This window comes from Carassius auratus, chromosome 8, assembly GCF_003368295.1.
Source record: "Carassius auratus strain Wakin chromosome 8, ASM336829v1, whole genome shotgun sequence".
Classification (NCBI taxonomy): Eukaryota; Metazoa; Chordata; class Actinopteri; order Cypriniformes; family Cyprinidae; genus Carassius; species Carassius auratus.
Window position 1 is genome coordinate 20,679,734 of NC_039250.1, and position 23,189 is coordinate 20,702,922.

A 23,189-nucleotide genomic window follows, 5' to 3' on the forward strand; every position below is an offset into this window, starting at 1 on the left:
CTGTGTCAGCCGAAATAAGCATTTTGATAAATTACCGGGTCAGACAGTTTATTTGTTCTTGTTCTGCTGGTGGCAGGATGCACTGGTTGCATAGCTACAGCCATTTGACCATGCACAGACTATAATTGAACTAAATAAAAAAATGTGTGCATTCTGGTACCCATTATCAGGATGACGTGAGAGCCCTGGTAGCAGAGGTTTGGGTCAGCATGTTTTCAGGGAACGAGTATTAAATTAAGATTTGTACATGTCTCATTCACTGATAAAATGAATGCGGTATGGTGATATTTGTCTAAACTTCGTCCTCTCTAGGCAGCACCATTGCTTTTACAATTAATGAAAAGAAGTCACAAAAATGAAAGCCTTAAGCAATCAAAAATGTTATTGCTAGCAAGAAGAACAATAAATTATTTAATTACAGCTGCACTTAATGTGCTCCAAAACTAGAAAACAAAATAGACAAATAGTTCCCAGAGGTTGCTTTGTATATAGGATTTAATGTTTTTCAGTTGCATTCAACCTTTACTGCATTCATTTACAGTAGCTTTGGGTTTTTTATTTTTATTTATTTATTTATTTATTTTTTACACTGCTTATACAATCTAGGCCAAAAAAGTAATTTAGTTTAGGTCACTTGTGATGAACTTTGATTCATCACGTGGCAGTCTTAAAGCACCTGCGCTGTTATGAGAGTTATTATCGGTTTATTTTAAGGTCCAAAACTTATTAAGTAGGTTAGTATGCATGCACTAATATTTTATAGCCAAGTATTATGTTGAACGAAATACATTCACTAAACTATCAGTGCCATCTCAAACTTTTTAAATAGCTGTCAGCATTTATTTAAAATTCATGGCAACCACAGCTGGCAATATTTTACCTTATGTTTTTGGCACATATTATTATCGCTTTGCTAACACTTCTTTAATTAATTAACAGAGTATACTTGTTAACGCTTACTCTTTCTGTGTGAAGCAGAACACTTTGCTCTTCTTCTTTGCTGGCGCTGTAGACCGACTCACGTTGAAGGCTAAAGTCGAGGGGTCTTTAAGGGAGTTAACGAGTGAGCCAATAGTTAATCTTCTCCCGCTGTGCTAAAAAATAAATAAAGCAAAAGTAATAAAGTTGGAGACCAAGCGCCAGAGTCGCAGCTTGTCCCAGTGCAAAGACAAAGGGAAGTAAAGAGGTTTTATGCCACTATGGACGCTGCAAAGTTTTCCAGGAAGCTCTTGAGCGCGCGCAAACAGCTCATCCTGGTGCTCGCCCCGTTACTGCTGCTCCCGCTGCTCTTCGTTGTGCCACCAAAGGTAAACCGTTGTTGTTAAAATTAGCCACCTGCCGCTCTGGCCTTTTGAACTCAGTGGATGATTAAATGTGCGTTAAAGTAGCCTAATTGTGCCATCCAGTTGATCACAATACTGTAAATGTATGCAGATATTGACGTATTCCAGAATACAATTGTTTTTCAGTAATAAGAACATTAGCACGTGTTTCTTAAAGGGACAGTTCACCCCAAAACTAAATTTATGTCGTCATTTACTTATCTTTTCTTTATGTCGTCCCAAACCTGTATTACTTCCTTAGGAACAAATTATACGACATTCTAAAGATTATTGGTAACCAAATATTTTGGTGCCCATTTACTTACATTGCAAAAGAAAAAAATATTGAGATTACTCAAAATCCAGAGGCCCCCAAAACCATTTCAAACACACGCATACATGTTCACATGCTTAAATGGCTTTGTTTTTGGCAAACTGTGACATAGAGGTACCTTTGAAGCAGAACATTTGCTTGTGAGGTTTTGAATGATAATAAGATATTGTCTAACATGAAAAACAAAAAACACTTTATGAAAAAAAAATGTTCATAGTTAATGTGATTATAAATACTGCACTCTCATACATCCATTAAGGACGATCTGGTTAATAGTGAGGTAAGAATGATTAGTAAAAGTAACTGGAAAATTCTCAAAGAAGTGAAATTATTTGTGAAAAAAGGCAGCTTAATTTATTTACAAATGCAATATTTTATAGTGCCTTCCATAGATTTCAGAAAATGTATATGACATTGACATGTCAGTAAAACAAAGGAATACTTGTAAAATTAAATGATAATACTTGATTTATCATATTTAATATTCTTCCCTGCATCTACACATCCACCTGTCTCTTTTTCAGGAGGGCAAATGTTTGTATGTGGTGCTGCTGATGGCGGTGTACTGGTGTACCGAAGCGCTCCCGCTGGCGGTGACTGCCATGCTTCCCGTGTGCCTCTTCCCCACCATGGGAATCCTGCCTTCTAAGAAGGTCTGTCCGCAGTACTTCCTTGAAACTAACTTCCTGTTCCTGAGTGGTTTAGTGATGGCATCTGCTATAGAGGAGTGGGGTCTCCATCGCCGAATAGCCCTCAGGGTTTTGAAGATCGTCGGAGTGAAACCTGCCTGGTAAGAAAGAATCCACGCTGAAATGAGGAGATCTCCATTCTTAAGTTTTAACAATTTTAGAAGGTAAACACATAGACAATTTTAGCTGAGATGTGCACACCTGACCTATTATAAACATTACATATCTCAAGGTATGCGCTGGTGCAACATTTATGGTCATTTACTCCAAAAACAATTCTGTTTTTATCAATATTAATTTTATTATATTTTTTTAATGAATGTGTTTTTAAATAGGAATACTGAACCATCTGACACAGATTCAGCACCGATTTCATTGTTCTCTGCTTTACAATGCACAATACAGTGTGTACTACATGTATATGGTCACATTTTATTGTACTAGTTGTACAGGAATGTTGCATAATAGTTTATTATGTTTGGCTCTACTTGCCTTTCTTTCCTCTCCAGGCTGATTTTAGGCATGATGATCACTTCCTCTTTCCTGTCAATGTGGTTGAGTAATACAGCCACAACAGCCATGATGCTGCCCATTGCTAATGCCATACTTGAAAGTCTTTTTGGGAATCTGGAGACTCTAAAAGAGAACTGCAAGGACAAGAGTGATCCAGAAGGTGGGTGGGGAGAAATTCATATTGTGTGTGTTTTTCAAGCTAATTAGGAAATGAAAGGTCTTATTTTTAAAGTTTTTATTGAATGCAACCATGACATCAGCATACTGTCAATGATTCATTCGGTTGGAGGATTTGTTTGTGTGTGAAATCAACCTGCACACATGAAAATATAATAAACAACCTAAATGGAGAACTTTGAGCTGGATTTTTTTAAACAGAGCGCCTTTGAAAATCAAGAAATCTTAAATGTACAAAGAGAGTGAGAATGCTTCTTTTTCTTTTAAAATAATTCAGCCAGTAGCTTGTTTTTTTCAGAAATCCGCTTCATATTAGAAAGGTATTTGTTATCACAAAAGAAAATATTCCATTGCAGGTGATTCTCAGGTGAATATGCATGTGCTTCCGTGTGAAAAACAGGTGCTGAACACAGAGAACACGTGAGTGAGAATAATTCATCTGTGACTTTCTTTGAACAAACAAAGATCAAGCACAATGAGCTTGAAGATTTGATAAAAATTTACCATTAAAAGTCAAACATCATCTCTAGAACTAGCAGTTATCTCAGCAACAAATGTAGCCATGTGGGCAACCTTATGAATGTTCTCATGAAAATATCATCTTTTCATACTCCTAAACAATAAAGTCTGAATTATTAAGAGATTCTGTCCCCCTCTGTAACCTCACAGACCGGATTGGACCGACAGATCAGAGCAAAAGAATCTGACAGAGGTCAGAAGAGAGGCTGAATACCAGATGAAGGTGTGGAAAGGTTTTCTGATTTCTATACCTTATGCCGCAAGCATCGGAGGAACTGCGACCCTCACTGGCACTGCCCCTAATCTGATCCTGGTGGGTCAGCTCAAGAGGTATACCATTTTTTCATGGTTGTCATTTTAAATCACCATACCAGTGATTCTTTTGCAGTCATTCTTTTATTCAACTACATTCATTTACAAGATGCTTTTATCTAAAGTCACTTCCTTCTGAGAAATACCATGTAAGTGACTTATCTTAAGGAGAAAATAACATGAAAAGTGCTGCAATACAAAGTTCCAAATTGCTCTGAAGAGTACAGGCTAGAGATTTAACTAAAGCACAGTGGATTACAGAAGAGATGTGGATGTTTTGTGAAGACAGAAAAACAGTCATTGATGTTACCTACGATAAATATACCGTTCTCCACTTATGCTTAGCTCTAAAACATTGAATTGGCAAGACTGACCGTGCAATGCTTATTATATTATTTAACAAAATCGTCATTCAGTAATAAAACAAAAATAGAAATGAATGGAAATTAATGTCTTTTAAAAGAGAGTGCAGTACTGTACAGGCAGCATTAGCTTTATATCATGTCAAAATCAGTGTTGCTGTCATCTGCAGTCAAGATAAGAGTTTGCATTCAGATCAGGCTTCAGTTAACACATTAAAGCTAATGTAGTCCTAACGAGTGCATTAGCTTTAATTAACATGCATAACATTTCACTTTTCATAACCACTGAATGGACTTAATTTGTCTTTGTGCTACTGAAAGGTGCAGTACAAAAGTCTATTCATTGCTCACTATATTATATTGTATGTATTGTTGTATTCTGACTTTATATATGAGCTTTACTATTTGGCAAACAGTCCTGCTCTTGATGATGAGGTGAAAACAGTGATGAGCAATCTGGCAGTTGAACTGATTATGCTTGTGACATAAACTGACCTGTTTTACCTAATGAATGCTAACAAGAATTTTGGATGGCACAGGCTTTTGAAAAAGCTGTTTCGTAATTAGGACACTACCAACAAGCCAAAATAGAACCTAGTTTGATTTCCTAGTTTGTGTGCCACAGAGTTTGAGATGCCGCAAATGTTTTAAATGTGGAAAATAATCAACTTTTACTAATTTATAAACACGAAGCAAAGACATTGCATGAGATTTGACATTATCAGCTTTGTAGAACAAATTGAGAATTTTGATGTACACCGTTTATGGTCTTTTAACAGAATTCTAACCATTAAACCACATTAAATTATTAATGAAATATCATTTAAAAAATCTAATCTATCATGATCAAGGAAGAATCTGTAGGCCCTGTCCTCAAAGTCCACACTTTCATGTCGTAAAGCCGTAATGCATCCATGACCCATGTTAAATATTATGATTTTAGAATGGTCCAAAGAACATCTTGTGTGCATTAGTCTGACCTTTTGTACAAAGGAGTTCACATGATCAGGGTAACAGGTTTACTTATTTGGTTAGTAACTTAAGAAATATAACAGCATCTTCTTGTTCTTCCTCATCATGCCATAACAATTATATTTATTCAACTGGGTTTGAAGGAATAAAATCCAGATTTTGGGCCGCCTGTATCTGCATAAAATGTAGCTGGGTGTCTAGCTGTGCTGGCATCGGGTAAAAGATTGAGCACATATGGGTCTGAATAGCATCTGCTGTGTGAAAAGACTGAAGAGCACATTTAGTGGATGTAGTTTATTGCAGCTATTGAAATAGTTTGTTCATGACTTGCAAGTAAATGATGTAGTCTTGAATCAAATTATACAAATCGAGAGAGATAAACACAGAAACACATTTTATTATATATATTTATCTTGCTTTAACACATTGGCTGAATAAGCCAACCTTATGGCGATTTGTAGCTATTTTAAGTTTTGGTGAATTGGTGGCTAAATTGTATGAATTTGTTCATCCCATTCATACATTGTTATACGATCTGCTTGTGCCCCTGTGTGAACCCATTATGTTTAGTGGTGGGGTTAAACATAAACCCTCCTGAAGACCTCAGACTGAACTGGCCGTCCTTAAGTTCGTTTAACACATATAATTCAGAAATATCATAAAGTGAATGATCAAAGGTATGTAATGTTTTGTTCAAATCAAAACAATGCAGTGTTGTGGTTCAGCCTTTAACATTTTAGAGGTTGATTCTCTGTGAAAAAGCCAGAAGGTGAGCTGCACTTCTCAAATGGAAACTTACTCACTGTGATATTCATGCAGGCTACTGTACATTTGTTTTCTTTTCTTGCATACTTCAGATGCAATTAAATTAAGCTTTGTGAATGTAATCTGAATGAGTTTCCACCATCAGTTTGGAAAACATTTGCTTCAGTAACTCATTCAGATACAGGCTCCAATCATTTACCATAATTCATCACTGATGTTTTATCAGCTTTAAACATTTTGTCTCATAATGACTAGACAAAAAAGGAGAGGCAAAAGCAAAGCTGAAGTTAAACAAAATATGCATTACAGCTGATCACCAGTAAAGTTTTTAATTGTATCTTGCCCTTTAAATTTAAATATATATATATATATATATATATATATATATATATATATATATATATATATATATATATATATATATATATATATATATATATATATTAGAGTGAATTAAAAGGGTAATTTAATTCAAAATTTAAATAATAATAACTCTATTTCTGTAAAGAAGATAGATCAAGGCAGCACTTAATAGATACAAAACACTTGACACTCAATTAGTACTCATCAATTTCTGAGGAGGAAATGACTATAAATATCTAATTAAAACTCTTATGTTTTCATGACAGCCTTATCTTTTGTTGTGATAATAAGGGAAGCAAAATTATACACACACACACACACACACACACACACACACACACACAACGCATATATGTATAATTTTGATTCGCTTATTATCACAACTTGGCTTAGAATAACAAATTAAATGCATGTTTCTTAAATACTTGTGATTTTAAGTTTTTGTTGGCGATGCCAAAACAGTGATAACTAATTTAAATGTCTTGCATGTTTTTGCCTGTAGCTACTTCCCTGAATGTGACCTCATAAACTTCGGCTCATGGTTTGTCTTTGCCTTCCCGCTGATGCTTCTTTTCCTCATTTTGGGCTGGATCTGGATTGCTTTCCTCTATGGTGGACTAAATACACGGTAAATATTGGGACTCAATGCATATGCAGAAAATTACGTGTACTATATAAGGGGTTTCCATCTTTTCTATCCCATAGACCCAAAACTATTTTTTTTCTACTTTTTTGTTATTTCATAATTTTTATTCATTTGAATAAATGTATTAATTTATTTACATTGTTGCACAGTTTATACAATCTTTTTCTTAGACCCCAGCTTGAAAACCCCTGTACTCTATTACATGTCACAAATGTGTAACTGTTTTACACAGGCTTTGTATTAACAAACATGATAAGCGGGCAGCTGCAGAAGCAAAAGCAAAAGCTGTTATTGATGAAGACTACAAGAAACTTGGCCCAATAAAGTAAGTCACAGTATTTCAACATATCATATACACTTTCTGCTTCCCGTTATTCCCGACATTAATTGAGTTAAAATATCTTCTTTGCTCCTAGATTTGCAGAAGGATCTATCACTTTCTTCTTCATTCTTTTTGCTATACTTCTGTTTACACGAGATCCAAAGTTTGTTACTGGATGGTCGGTTTTCTTCACCAAAGGGTAAGGTATTTCAAGTTTCAAATTTATGCAAAATGAATGAAATATTAAAACTTTTATAATCTGCTTGAGCATTTTGTTGAAGTCCTATCTTTAGGTTTTTAGAATAGCTGTTTATAGGTTGTTGATTCATAAGCTATGTTTAGGTTGACCTTTAAAGATGCGAAGTACATTACATCTAATAAGTACATGTAAAATTCACGAGGGACTAAAAACAAACTTCATAAAACATTCTTTTAACATTATTCACCTAATTAATAACTAGTATAACTTGCTTTTTCACAACTATGAAGACAAAGTTTGAGTGTTGTTGGTCATAATTTAATATCTAATACAATTCATTCCAACACAATGGCACAATTTTTATGCCTTTATGTAAAGGTCAAATTCCTTTACATAAACAAACCTGTGCCATCAGGATTTAATCTATTCTTAACAATGACAATGTATGCAATTAGGGGTTACTTTAAATACTTACATTTAATATAAATAGTGTTTATATTAATGGCAATCATTAAAACTAAAAACTAATAAAATATTTTTTTTTATAAAACACACTTATGTTTGTTAAAAAAGTTTCCAATCAGAGGGAAGAAATTAAGTCTGTCCATATGAACTGTAAATAATTGCATCTAGAAACAAAGATTTCCTCCTCTTCTATATTTTTTTTTTTTTTTTTTTTTTTGTGGTCCATCACACTAATGCAGTTAGACAGAAAGGTTCAAAATATGGACTAGTTGATCTGCTCCCTCCACAGAGCTGACCTTTCTCTATCTGCAGGATTTCAGTTCACCTGGAGTCACCCAAGATACCAAGATAAACCCACAACTTAATAACAGAATAATGTGTGCATTTGGTAGATGCAACACCTGTAGATGAGTGGCCTATGTTTGAAAGCACGTTGTTTCTGCACATGAGATGATGAATAGGTTAGCACTCAGCAGGGTTATGGCATTTATACTGATTCAATGGTTCATATTGATGTGCTGAGGTGAGAAATCTGGATTGCTGCTTGCATTAATGCCTTGTCTGCACAATTGTTTAGACATTTTCATTCACACAACATATTTGCAGTGGTATATTATTTAATGGCAAAGTTAGTGAGTTTTTTATTTTAAAGTACTTAAAAATGAAAAAAAAAAAAAGTGCTTACAGCTATAAGACATTTGTTGATGATACATTTGTAAAAGGAAGACTTTCTTTTTTTACAGTTGACAGTGAAAGTTTGGTGATCATTCCCATTTTGTTTGTCCATCAGTAATTTTCAGTAAACATTTCATTTGATTGCTCTTTCCAAAAACGTTTCACAGATTCATCTTTCTTTCAGACCGCTAGTTCCCGCTCATTCTTTGGCCCCTAAAATATTTAGATTGTCTTACCAATGAAAGACTCAGACAGGAGTTCTCAATCAGCATTTTTGGAAATTTGGTTACTACACTTAATTAAACAATCAAACAGTTCACAAATTAAGTGACAATTATTTGAACTGTAAATTCATTAAAAGCATCTGATAACCAAAAAACAACCATCTATCAACAATTCAACCATGGCTGTGTCCAAAAGAACACTGAAGCTGTTAAAAAAAGTTATTTTCACAAGTCTTCTCTCATGGGATAGTAAAGAGTCCATTAAAATCACACCTCAGAAACTCAAAGAAAGTAGCAGATCAGGGTATGTTTTATGAACACTGTGAATTTGGACATAGTATACAGTTTCTTTGCCTACTATATAGTAGTAGCAAGAAATATGCAAATTTGGTGGCAGCCAATAAAAAGCTGTGGTTCATACATTAAGTATCCTATTCATCCTAATAGCATCAGTGATCTTGTACTGTAATGAATTCTCAGATCAACAATTTAAAACAGCCGGAAACCTTTTCTATCCACCATCTGAAGGTTGCACTGAATAACTTCACTTTCCCCCGAATGCTGCTAATTGGAGCTTGAAAAAGCAACACTGAAGGTAACATTAGCAGCGCTTCACATGTTTCTGTGTTTATCTCCATCCAGCTACGTTTCTGACGCAGTAACCGGAGTTATCATCATCTCCATCCTCTTTTTCTTTCCATCTGAGCGTCCATCTCTCCGCTGGTGGTTCGATTCAAGAGGTCAGTGGGTGGTTTATTGATTTTCTGTTTGTGGTATTACAGCAGCTGAGAGCTATGGAATTATACATTTTAAATCTTCGGAAACCTATGGGTGACATCACAGACACTATGTCCATGCTTTTATACAGTCTATGGTTGCGCCCTACGAAATGGACAAGACCACAGCAACACAATCACACCGGCAAAAAAAACATATATATAAACTTAACATAGTGGCAGTAAAAGATGAAAACAGACAAGAAAATACATTTACACTTGCTCTGACCTATACGTCCATGACACTGTCTCACTGCGGAGTTGCCAGTTTTAATATTAACAAGTGATAAAGACTGTTAGCCCCTTTTGTATTGCATTGCATTGCATATCAGGGATGACAGATTGATAAAAAGACATGCTATTTATGTAACTCTTGATACTTTGGGATAAAAGTGGCTCTCTGACTTTGCCAGTGCAGTTCACATTAAAAAAAACAGTGAAGACCACTTGCAGTCTTACAAACATTTACAAGCTGTATCTGGTATGATAAAAATGTTATGTGACGTTTTATGTTATGTTATGTTACATTTTCAACTGTTTACAATGGCAGGGCCTACCATCTGTTTCTGATTGCACTTTAAAGGGATAGTTCACCCAAAAATTTAAATTGCCATCATTTACTCACCCTCATGTCATTCCAAACCTGTATGAGTTGCATTCTTATGTTGAACCTAAAAGAAGATATTTTGAAGATTGCTGGTAATCAAACAAATGGTGGTTGCCATTGACTTTCATACTATTTTTTTTATTCCTACTGTGGAAGTCAGTGGCAACCACCAACTGTTTAATTAACCAGCAATCTTCAAAATATCTTCTTTAATGTTCAACATAAGAATGCAAGTCATACACGTTTGGAACGACATGAGGGTGAGTAAATGATGACAGAACTTTCATTTTTGGGCGAACTATCCCTTTAACCCCAAGTGGGAAATCCAGATCCCAGAAGGGAAAATCAAAACAGAATAAAGTTTAAATTAGTTTTGAACATTTTCTTTGTCATCTCAATATTGATTTTAAGTAAGGGGAATAAATCTATTCAGATCGTAAATTGGATTTTTTATCGCCCAGCCTTACAATCAATATTATTAATTTTATACAATAAATCAGGGCCCTAAGACATAATAATAGGCTTATGTTAGGCTTAAATTTGGTAAACTGGACACTGAATGTTTTTTTTTTTTTTTTTTGGCAGGACAAATGTTGTCTCTGTTGTTACCACAGTAACTTTCCAGTTGCGCAATTCATTCCTGCAGTCAAAGAGGTTTCTAGAGTATATGCGAGTGTTGTTCATGTTGAATAAGACGAGGAATGTTAATGATTCAGATTAGTGTGTCTAAGAAAGATCCAGCAGAGAACTGTGTGCAGAGAGATTATAAAAATATCTAACGAGATTATTGTTTCTTTTACACTGTGTACATTTTGTCTATATTTGGAAAATCTGTTTGCTAAGTTTTTATAAGTCTCTCTGATTAAAAATATTTAGTCACTTGTGTTAATGTTGCTGTACAGTTTCTATCTGACTTGTTCGAAGTTCTGTAAAATAGTGCTAATAGTAGACTCTTAATAATGGTACTTTATTTGCATCTAAAGTTCCATGAAGAAACGTACACATCTATAGAACAGTTTCTCTTTACTAAAGGTAATTTAAAGTGGAAAAGTTTCTACATGGCATAGTTTAGACCAGTTGAGCATCAGAAAAAACATGTAACACTATTATTGTCACCAGCTTTGCTGAGTTGTTTTCTATGTGGCTTTGTGTTCATTTGGCATCAGAAGAGTGACTTGTTACAGTGATTTGTAGCATTGTGTTTTTGGCTCAGTACATTTATATTTGGCAGATATAGATTTTTGTGCTGAACTTGTTGAACTTGAACTTGTGCTGAGGTTGATTCATCATAGTGTTACGTCCCCCTCTGTGTCTAGGGGTGACAAGGGGAGTAACATATGCTATTTATGAAAAGTTAACAATTATGTCGGTGAACTTGCAAACAAAATAGTGAGAGAGAGTTGACTATCCGTAATCCCAGCACTCAAACTCATGGAAACTCTTCAAGATTTTATTTACAATGTAAAGTCTTTGTACAGCATTAAAGGGTAAGGGAAAATTAGAGGTTTAACAATATGGGTAATTCAAAAAGAAAGAATAAGACGCTTGTAGCTTCAGGAGGGGGTTAAGGCCAAAATAACAAACAAAAAGGGGATGCTAACTGAAAACAAAGTAATCTAACTTACCTAGCAAACAAAACATCAAAATCAACAACATGTCTCTTCCCTGACTTCCTCACTGTTCCACAAAACCAGGAGAAAAGCATAAGTTGATAAAATAAAAGTGGCACCCACCTCCTTACTGCGTCTGCAGGCAAAAGAATAAAAAGAAAACAATTTCTAATCACTACAGCCAGTACAACAGGCTGTCTTGAAGATACACTACAGGCCCTGATAACACAATAGTAATCAAATACAACAGGCTTTCTTAAAGCAGCACCACTGCTTAAACCACCAACTGGGAAAACAGACAAGCCGAACTCTCTCTGGTGTTGTGTCCGTTCCCTCTGTTTAAATACAAGCTCCTCTCCACAGCTCTGACGAGGAACAGGTGACATCAATTAGGTCTCCTGTGAGAGGACAGGGAGGAACAGAGGAAAACCAACAAAAACTACAACTCCCAACAGGATGTCAAGCATCAATGAAGCACAGTTAGATATGGAGTTAACACACAGTATTAAGAGCAACAATAACATACATCTTAGGATGTAACAATAGTAATAATAATGAAGGTAATATTGATTGATAAAACCCATTTTGTTTTTCAGTGTTTTGTCGTGAATACTTTCTTCATATTCATTTGGTATTTTTAACGGTGCATATCAAGTTATTAATTCTAGACCACATGTAAAACATGAATGTTGTGAAAATAGTATTTTGTGTTTGTTAAGGCCTAAATCTGCTTTCCAATTTGTACTTGTGAAATATAAATCCTTCTTTTCATCATGGTGGTATTTTATAGTGAAGGCTGTGAAAAGTGGCAGCATCTGACATTCTGGAGTCCATATGTAGCATTTTTAGTAGCAATCAAATGAAGTACAAATCTACATTTCATCTCCTTTCAGATGTATTTGTTCTCTACCAATTCCAAATCAATTTTCTTTCCTTGTGCAGTTCAAAAGATGCAATCAAATTCAGATGTCAAATGCACAGTTTTTTCCTGTGCATGAACATGAATGATGAGTGAGCTGTAGATTGGAACTGCCTTCAACTTTGTGTAGTTTTATATGTAGTTTATGAATGTTTTATGTATTTATACAGGATCATTCAGGTTAATGGTCTATCAACATGCGTCTTTAAAAAAAATCCTTAACCCCTTCAAACTGAATATCTGTTTATGTCCTACAATACTATTAAATATTTATTTCACATATGATTTGCACTTGAGATGGTCAGTCAGCTTGAGGTCATAATTAATTTAAATTTGTATCATTATCTCTCAAGCCACAAATACACCGTATGTGCCCCTGTTGTCATGGAGAAAAGCTCAAGAGTGCGTGCCATGGAATATTATTTTGCTACTGGGTGGTGGATTTGCGATGGCCAAAGGCTGTGAGGTACCTCAGTATCTGCTTTTCACTTTTTGGACTGAAATACAAGCTGGAACATGCCATTACATGGCTGAAAATTAATACAATGTAATTAATACCTAAAAGGATTTTATTCATTTAACCTGTTGATAATTCACTGGAAGGCATTGTGTAAAGCCTGTGATCCTCACAAGTTTTTGTAAACCCTATGACCTATGATTTTTTGCCAATAGGAGTCAGGGTTAGCAGTATGGATAGGAAATCACCTGCAGCCTCTGGCCCAGGTTCCTCCAGCTGTGGCAGTCATCCTCATCACAGCCTTCATCGCCTGCTTCACTGAATTTGCCAGTAACACAGCCACCATCATCATCTTCCTCCCTGTCATTGCTGAACTGGTATGAACAAATGTACTGCATAAAAAAATGTGTGTGTGTATGTGTGTGTGTGTGTGTGTGTGTGTGTGTGTGTGTGTGTATATATATATATATATATATATGTATGTGTGTGTGTATATGTATATGTATGTATGTGTGTGCATGTACTGTATACAGTATGTGTATGTTTTACCTACAGAATTTAGATGAAACAGTGAACATTAATATTGCTAGTTGTAAATATTAAAATATTATTACAATTTGAAATAAGTGCTTTCTAGTCTTGTATATTTCAAAATTAAATTTTTCCTGTGATGTTTTGATGAATAGAATTTTAATAAACACCCTTGTACTGTCACTTTTAATCAATGAATCAATGCATCCTTCCTAAATAACACACCATACCATCAAATAAAGTGACATTTATTTTAAAGACTTTTTTATTTTCGAATTTTATATTTGGAATGTTTATTTTTATTTTTATTAATCTTACTAAGAAATGAACATCAGGCGAGATAAAATAAATAAATAAATTGCTTAATGGCAAAAATTGCTTTTAAAGCTTCCAATATCATTTATTTAAAGATGGCTCCTAATTTGATGTTTTATCTAATGTTATTAAATTCATACAAGTGTGACTTAAATGTCCCAATATCAAGCATACTGTATATGATTTTATGTTTGCATAGTTTATAAAATAAAAACAATCATATGTAGCATTACATTGTGACATTATATCCACCAAATACTTTATTTTTAGGCTATCCGTGTAAACGTCAACCCTTTGTACTTCATGATCCCAGCAACAACTGGTTGCTCTTACGCTTTCATGCTTCCTGTGTCCACACCTCCCAACTCAATCGCCTTTGCCTCCGGACACCTGATGGTCAAAGATATGGTGAGAAAACCACTACAAACACATTACATCAGAGCACAAACATGTTGTTTTCAGTTGACGAAAAAGATGGTGTGTGTGTGTGTGTGATGTTCACAGGTTAAAACAGGATTTGTGATGAACATCCTGGGAATTCTTTGTGTGTCTCTGGCCATGAACACCTGGGGTCTTCATATGTTCAATCTGCACATATACCCTGACTGGGCGAGACCTTTAAATGCTTCCTTGGCCACTGTGGCTACACATGCTATGGCAACTATGAATACGACAGGTTAGAGAACAACTACAGAGACCAATACAGACGCACAGTCAGGCCAGATTCTGTATATACTGTAGATATAAGACTAAAAAGAAATGGAAAAGTTGCTAAACTGAGGGATTCCCGGTGTGGATGGATCAACACAATCATGACCTCACTTCCTGCTTAGCACTGCCCTCTTGTGCATTGATGCTTGATATATGTAGATTTAAACTGGTAGGAAGCAAGATAAATTCAAGAAGTTAAAATCATTTATGCAAATTTCAATAATGTATCCTCTGAATTTTTTTAGATTGTAAATTTGTTGTTTTAATTTTAATTTGTATTGATGTTGTAAATTTGTTGTATTTATGCCGTAATTATTAATTATGTAACATTTCTATTTTCTGTTGTTGTGATATTGTGATATTCATAGGTCCCAATTAAAGCAATGATCCATCAAAATTATGTGAAGTTATTGGCAAGCCTCTAAATGGACCAAGTGACACTTAAATCCATATGAAAAAAAATCCATATATAATAAAAAAATATTACCACTGGAGGTATAGAACAAAAAAAATATCATGTGGGATTATGGGAAATGGTAGCATAAGTGCACAGAAGACCAAAACATTACACGTTTTAAAACCACTTCAAACCAGCATGCACAGCATTTACAAACTTCCCTTTTAAACAAATGTTTTTGTATATCTTCCTTTTAAGGTTCAAGAAAAGTGCAGTTTTGCCTTTTTCTGCCATGTCATGTGGTGTTGTGTAAGTGACCATGTTAGAGGATGTGCAGTGTGACCGGTGTTTGGGCTTCATGTGAATCTGAGCAACTGAATGAGTCAGTGTGCATGTGTGTTCAGCATCCAGCTCAGAGTCATAGGATTGGGTGCATATAAATATGCATGAATTCAGTGCCTGGTCAATATGAAGCTGACCTGTTCTGCTATTATGACCAACCTTTTAATGTAGAGATAAATCCATGCTCTTATTCAAGCCAACAGTAATGAGGCCTTTAAGAAACTACCATCTCTCTACTTTCAGGTATGTCAATATTTTGCAATTATAAAAGACATGTGCCTCCAAATAGGGCCATTTATTGATTATCATTATAATTGAGCAGGAAGCAAATGGAAGTAGACAAAGTGGTAATAGGCTGTGTTAGTTTAGCGGTAATATTGTGTTCTCATATAAATACTGAACAATATTATTGCACTATATTTAAGAAATGTGGTGTTGTTGATTTTCCTATTTCTGTTGCTATAGCAGTTCATTACAATACCAAGCTGTATAATAAAGTTCAGCGGGTTTAGTAATCAGATGTTTCATAATGAAACTTGCTATTTGTTTTTCTTATTTGTCAGCTGATATTTCAGATGAACAATTTTAATAGGATAGTCACAAAATGTCTTTCGAAATCTGTTTGACTTTTTTTTTTTTTTCTTCTGTTGAAAAAAATTCATGTTTTCTAGAATGTCAAAGCTAAAATACAGTGAAATACAGTGAAAGTAGATGGGGACCAGTGGCTGTCAAGCTGCAAAAATAAAAAACACAATCCATTAAAGTATCATAATTGTCCATGTACTTGTTAGGTTGTTATTCATAGAAAATCTTGTATCATTTACTTTCATTGCAAGGAAAAAGCAGACTGAGATTTTTACAGTAAATACTTAATTTCTGTTCCACTAAAGAAATAAAGTTAAATGGGTTTCGAGAAGACTTAGAGGTGTGTAAATGATATAATGTATTCCATTTAGTTCATAGAAGTGATTTAATTGGCTTAAATGGTTTATTTTCTGTTAAAACTGCTGTAAGCGATATAAGCCAATAAAGACTCATGCAACTATCCTATAGAGATAAACATTTTCCTTTGTCTCTCTTTATGTGCTAATTGATCATGTCTTTACTACTTATGTGTTTGTGTGTGTTAGAGCCTCAGTGATGAGCAGGATGGAGGCGCTGTGGTTGTGTTACTCATCTCCGACTCCTCAGAGTGCAAGTCACCTGCTTGCCCTACTTGTTCTCTGTCTCTCATTGGCTGCTGTAACCGCATCACTACTTTTCCACTGGCTCATAGACCTTTTAAAATATGACATCCAGACAGCATTGGTTGCAGTTGGTATCTGTGGCACGGCTGTGTTTATCCTGTCATTTCTCATCCATCCATTCCGATGTGCCTTCACACTAATCTTCCCGACGTTGTTCACCCGACAGGGCCGTAAACTGCTCTTGTCCGCATCCATGATGATCGTAGTGCTGTTTGTCCTACCCAACATGGCCGCCAACATCGCAACTCTCACACATGTCGTTAAATGTGCATCAGAAAAACTCTCTCAAAGTCTCCTAAGCAGCTCAGACCTCATCAACACCATTAAAGACAATATGGTCAGAAGAGCTGAGGAGAGCGTGGATGAGAGTTTAGTGCAAAGGCTGCATGATTTTGATCACACCACACATATTAATGTCTCAGAAGTGAAGGGACGGTTGCATGTGTTGAGTCAGCGGGTGCAGGAGGATTTCTCTGAAGTTAAACGTCAAGTACAGGACCTGAAACTGCTATTCAGCAGGATCTTTGCTGCTGTTTTTGTTTTGTATTTGTTCAGCGAGTCTGTCATGTACCTTCGGTCTTATCTGACATCTGTACGATTTGACAACACGTATATCACAAGCGGGCTCAGGAGAAAAGGAGTTGAAAAAGGACTTGTGGTTGAAGCAAAGGATGTGAAAAATGGAGTAAACTCCACCAGTTTCAGAATAACTAAAAAGGAACTTTACAAATGTCTGGCTCCAGCGATGGTGATCACTCTGTATCTGCTGATGACAGTCTTTTTGGTAGTGCTGGACCATTTATTGTATCACCTGGTGAAAACAGGTGGACCTTGGATTTCAAACATGCCATCAACCAACATCAGCATCGATGTCAACTTCAAGGTAAACCACTCCACCAGTTGCTCCGTATCCGTTGGTGTTTCCGTAAAAGTAACTTCGAGAAATGAGCCTTTGACCAATTGCGACTGTTCCTCATTTGTGATTGTTCCTCAATGTAAATGTAGAAGAAGCATTGTTTTTAAATTTTATACTTGTGTACAGTAATTAAGTAAATGATAAAGAGTCAAAGTGAAGTCAAAGTCAAACAGACTTCATATATACTTTGGAAGTCAATTGTTCTTTTTTTTTCAGAATTAGCATTTTTTTGGTGAACTATCCCTTTAAGTAGAAGTTCGCAAAAAATACTCAGATACAGTAAATAGGCCATATACTGTTCACCGCTGTGAAAAATAATAACAATTCTCTCTTCTCTTCCCCTCTATTCTTCTTAGGTTGGTAAAAATGTGCCCATTTGTCAGATCTTTGGCTCAGACTGTCCGGTAGAACTGTTCAACTTCAATAGAACTTACACAGCCCTCATTCACTCTGATCCAAACGTGTGTGAGGCTCAATCCAGTGAGCTGAACCCAAGTGCAGTGGTGGCGCTGGTGCTCCTCTATCTGTTCAGCTACACCCTGCTGCCGCTGGAGGTCTACGCTCGACGCCTTCGGAGGAAAGTAGCAGCTTCTTTCTTCCAGCAGCAGGAGGAGAGAAGGGTCCAGTTCCTTATTAGAAAAATTCAAACTAAACGAAAAGAAAGACAAAATGAGGTTTTCTTTATAGAAACCATGCATCATGATAAAGAAGTCTCTGGGATGATAAATCAGCTATAAATCACTTAATACTAGGCTGTATGTCATACATTTTACAGAATTGTAAATAATGTACTTAATAAGTGTACATATTCAAATTTGTGAATCGAATGTTTTGTTCAACAACATTTATGTTTTTAATTCATATATATTCCTTGTTTATGTATACGGCAGTGAAGTGAAATATGTCTGACCTATGATGCTATGAAAGGAAAAAATACCTCAGAGTTTAACAGAGTGAAAACAGCTTTTAGCTTTTACCTTACAGTTCATGATGCATTAAGGGACTGTTTTAGTGATATACTTTAGCCTAGTGCCTGATCTGCAGGGAGTGGATGATGGAAACATGACACTAATGGACAGGAAATCAAAAGGTCACTGCATGAAGAAACTCTAAATGCTTAGGGGGCTGCAGTGGCTATTATATATGCACAGTATATTATGCTGTGTGCATATTATATACCCAAACTAAGATCAGATCTCATGTCTTAATGACGTAAATCTGAACAGGTAGATCTGAATATGTGAACCCAAAATTAGGTTTATTTTTAATAAAGTGTTTGCAGTTTGCGTCATATAAATTATAAGAATATGTCCATTTTAAACCAAATATCTGTCTGCATCTGTGAATCTGTAGGGTTCACACATAGCTTAAAGGTATAGTTGAAAAACACAAATAGGCATTGTGAAAAATGTCTCCAATGTCCATCCAATGAAAGTCAATAGGATTCTAATGTTGCTTTCGACCCAACTGACTTTAAATGTGTAAGGCAAAATAATTAATTGAAATGTCTCTTGTTTCACAGTCATACAGGTTTAGGATGAATAACTGAAGACAGAATTGTTCCTTTAAGGGAAAACAATGACACTTGTAGAGCTTTGCTTTCACACATTTAAGCAATGCCAGTCCTTTTCTGTGACTCACAGGCCAATTACACTTTTAAATTACTTCATGAATATACAGAAGTCTTAAACAAACTCAACGATAGAGAACAAGTGTCAGGGTGCAAGAGTGATGCTTTGCTTGACATCACGAATCTTTTAGATGACTGATTTTATTATTTTCTTTTCACAGTCGATATTACTCTTAGTGTATATGGCTTTTGGAATCTTGATAGCCTTGGAGGTGAACACCATATTCTTTTTCTTGTGTGTCTGAGGAGATGGAATAGTTGCTATAAAGAGTTATGACTACACTGGCTGCCACTTTATCTAGACTTTATAAAGACTTTTTTCAAGTCCATCAAAGACTACATATAAGGGAGAAGAATAAAGACCCTTACTTTGTAGCTTTATCCAACTCCATCAGGGGTAAGTGCAGCGCTCACTTTCATGAGCGCCACATTATTCTTGCCTCTGTCACAGCACACTTAGAAAGCTCTGAGCACTGGCGTTATTGTCTGTCTCATAGCAACTGCCTCTTGAAGCTGTTTGCATTGCCATGACATTTTAAAGCTAATATACTGATATAACCATTTTCAGGGAAAGAAACTCCAAGTATTAGTCAAAGAAACACAGAAAGACATTCAAAGCCAGATCTTAAAAATATATTTATTAGCATTAAAATGTTTCAGAGAAAAGCTAAAGCGAGAGCCCTTAAGTAATGTAGTCTTAGAGCCAAAACAAGAAATTAAAGGCAGAAAATGATGAGACAAATAATGTCTCCCACAGAAGATGGTGATTATGAGGATGAGGTCATGAAGGAGAGTTGAATGAAGCGGATTCTGAAAACAACACTTTCAGGACAATATACTAGATAATGTTATGTTACCCAATAATAATAATAATAATAATAATAATAATATATATATATATATATATATATATATATATATATATATATATATATATTTTTTTTTTATTTATTTTTTTTTTTTTTATTTACTCACCCACGTCACTCCCAAAACCATACTTTCTTTCATCTGTGGAACCCAGAAGGATATATTTTCCATGCAATTGCAATGCAATTTAAAACTACCAAAAGAATATTTTAAGTCCTAGTGTTGTATTCACTGTAAGATACAGAACAAGTTCGAAATTGAAGTTATTAAATTAAAATCTTGTCATGTGCTTTAGGTGTATTCTTGAGAAAAGTGGAGTCAAAGATTCAAATAGATTTTATGGCAAATTTCAGTCTGTTCCTTGCATATTGCTTTTTAAGACTTGAATCAAAGCATATTGGAGCACCATTATGGTAATTGTATCATGCTTTTGCATATTTTAGAACGCTTGAAAGCTTCAGTTCTCCCTTGTTCCTCTAAGTCATATTTTTGTTTTAAATCACAAACATATTTCATCTTAACTATGTAAATCTAAGTCAAATATCAATGAGTTAAAACACTTAAGATCAGTTACATTTAAATCACTTACTTAAATCACGTTTTTTAAAGCAGTGGAGAGTGGGGTGAGATTTATTTTACTTATGTGGTCCTCAGGATGAGGACAAATGAGGCATAAGTACAAATAAAGTATCTAAAGTCATTTCAGGGGATTACTTATAGTTTTAAATGACCAGAATGTATCTATGACAAAAAGGTTTTGAAAATATGGCTTCTTAAAAAAAGTGTTCCCGTTATTCAATTTGGTCCAAGTTAGGGGTAAGTTGACCCGAGTCAGTGGGTAAGATGCAGCATCTGATTGTAAACTGATTATCTGACTGAATCTGATTCAGACCCATGTAAAAATGTAAAGATAAATTTATCTATTTAAAAAAAGAATTTAAACAATACACTCCAGCATGCTGACCTTTAAATAGCAAATAATTATGTCAGAAATTCATTAAATATATACAAATCAAGAACATTATTAGATTTATTTTATCATGATGACAAAATGATTACAGAAAGAAGAGCTAGTTACGATGCACATATTAGTGTGGAATTGAATGAATCAGCCCTCAGACACACACAAGCGTTGCTTCAGACTGGGTTTATGAGTGACAGGTATTGATGCAGTTTGATGACACTTTTTAAATTACATTCAAAAATACTCATAATACAGACACTCCATTCAGATCACTTAAAAAAATGAACTTCATAAAAGAATGAGCATTTTGTATTTCTAGAATCTAGATGTTTATAACACATTTATTCATAGCCCCATGTTGGACACTTTATTGATTAAAGTCTGTATTTATAAAGAGCTGTCTTTTGTACAAAGACTACGGTGTTTATGACATAAACATGAAAAAAGAAAATCATAAGTCACGCGTAATTATTGGATTAGGATTGCGCATTTTACCCAGTTTACACAGAACAAATAACGATCAGCCTAGCTGCTTTTACACGAATTGAATCAGATTAATTGCATCTTTTTCATACAGTGATACTAAATGGTAACTGGGCATGTCATATACCTAAAAATGATGAAAGGACTTTCATTTCTGGTTGAACTATTACTTTTAGACTCAACGTTATCATAAATGAATAACCAGTGAGCGAAGTCTCAAATGTCATTGCTACTTTTCCAAACACATGCATTGTAAGAAGCCTAATTTTGTAGCAACAAGGACACCACGTGGAGTTCAAAGGAATTGCGGGAGCTTGGAGGAATTTTAGCACAGATAAGTTATGGGATTCAATACGCTGTAAAACGTGACATTGTTTCAGAAGTGATTTAACTCATGCTCTTTTGTATTCCTGGCTCGATTAGCGTATGACTTAGATATTAGGCCTATAGGTATTGGCCGACCATTTTTTTATATATATTAATTTATTATAGCTATGAGAATGATTTTCCTGCTTGCTTACAAAATAAATAAATAAATAATAATAATAATAATAAAAATAAAAAAAAATCACATGACAATGAAAATTGAAGTATAGGCTTATTAAAAGTGGTATTGTGTTCTAGATGTGTTCAAAGTGCCCCTTTGATTCCTTCTAATCAGCTGATCGACATTTACTCTTTAATAATGTTACATAGAGGCCAAGCTACAATGTATACTACATCATAAACACATCAGTAAACAACGACCGCCTCACTTGCATCTGACAATTATTTCAGCGGTGTCCTTAAAAATAAAATAAAAATGAAATAAACGGATTATATACGTATACTAACATAACACCTATATATATATATATATATATATATATATATATATATATATATATATATATATATATATATATATATATATATATATATATATATATATATATATATATATATATATTTCATAATAAACATTTAAAAATAACAATAAACAGATTGTAGCCTATTAATGCAAACAATAAAGTAAAAAAAGAAAAAAAAAAAAAAAAAGCCTGGCAAAGAGGAAAGGCTTACCACTTCGCTGACAAATGGATACTTCTTATATCAACATTAGGGAACATGCTCTAATAGAATTTTTGCTTTTAGTCTTCAAATTCTGCAGTAATGCGAAAGGATGTCTATAAATCGAAACAATTTTTTTAATATACTTAGAATTTCAATAATGATGCAGATAATTGTGTGATTACACTCTTTTCTTTTACTATCTCAGGGCCACTGCACCTGTGTGCCGTCTTTAAATGACGCTCACGCAGGTACCTCGCGTCATGCGCAGGGTCGGAAACGCGGAAGCAAAGCCTGAGCACATTCCACGTCACTTGAGGTGGATTTAGCGAGAGCGAGGCAGCATTCTGACATGAGAATCTAGCGCTTTGACGTGAAACTCGCCGGATGTGATGCCACGAGCATTGCGGCTTCACGCTCAAACTGACAGCGAAGGAAATCTCAGCGGCTTGTAAACAGAGGTTTCATCTCAAGGTAATGTTTGTGCGCGGAGCTGTAGGTTAGTGCG

At 34.9% G+C, this 23,189-nt stretch overlaps 2 protein-coding genes across 2 annotated transcripts; both read left to right on the forward strand.

The window, feature by feature from the left end:
• The first annotated feature begins 1,036 nt into the window (after nucleotides 1–1,036).
• LOC113107552 (solute carrier family 13 member 3-like) lies at nucleotides 1,037–15,106 on the forward strand. The gene is made up of 13 exons (XM_026270148.1): nucleotides 1,037–1,307; nucleotides 2,181–2,446; nucleotides 2,855–3,018; nucleotides 3,392–3,455; nucleotides 3,705–3,884; nucleotides 6,831–6,956; nucleotides 7,207–7,299; nucleotides 7,391–7,495; nucleotides 9,502–9,599; nucleotides 13,125–13,237; nucleotides 13,444–13,605; nucleotides 14,345–14,482; nucleotides 14,579–15,106. The coding sequence occupies exons 1-13, from the start codon at nucleotides 1,200–1,202 to the stop codon at nucleotides 14,753–14,755; spliced, it is 1,794 nt and encodes a 597-aa protein (XP_026125933.1). The 5' UTR covers nucleotides 1,037–1,199; the 3' UTR covers nucleotides 14,756–15,106.
• Nucleotides 15,107–15,424: 318 nt separating this feature from the next.
• LOC113107555 (osteoclast stimulatory transmembrane protein) lies at nucleotides 15,425–19,744 on the forward strand. The gene is made up of 3 exons (XM_026270150.1): nucleotides 15,425–15,767; nucleotides 16,655–17,654; nucleotides 18,044–19,744. Exons 1-3 carry the CDS (start codon nucleotides 15,706–15,708, stop codon nucleotides 18,422–18,424), a joined length of 1,443 nt encoding a protein of 480 aa, XP_026125935.1. The 5' UTR covers nucleotides 15,425–15,705; the 3' UTR covers nucleotides 18,425–19,744.
• The last annotated feature ends 3,445 nt before the right edge of the window (nucleotides 19,745–23,189 follow it).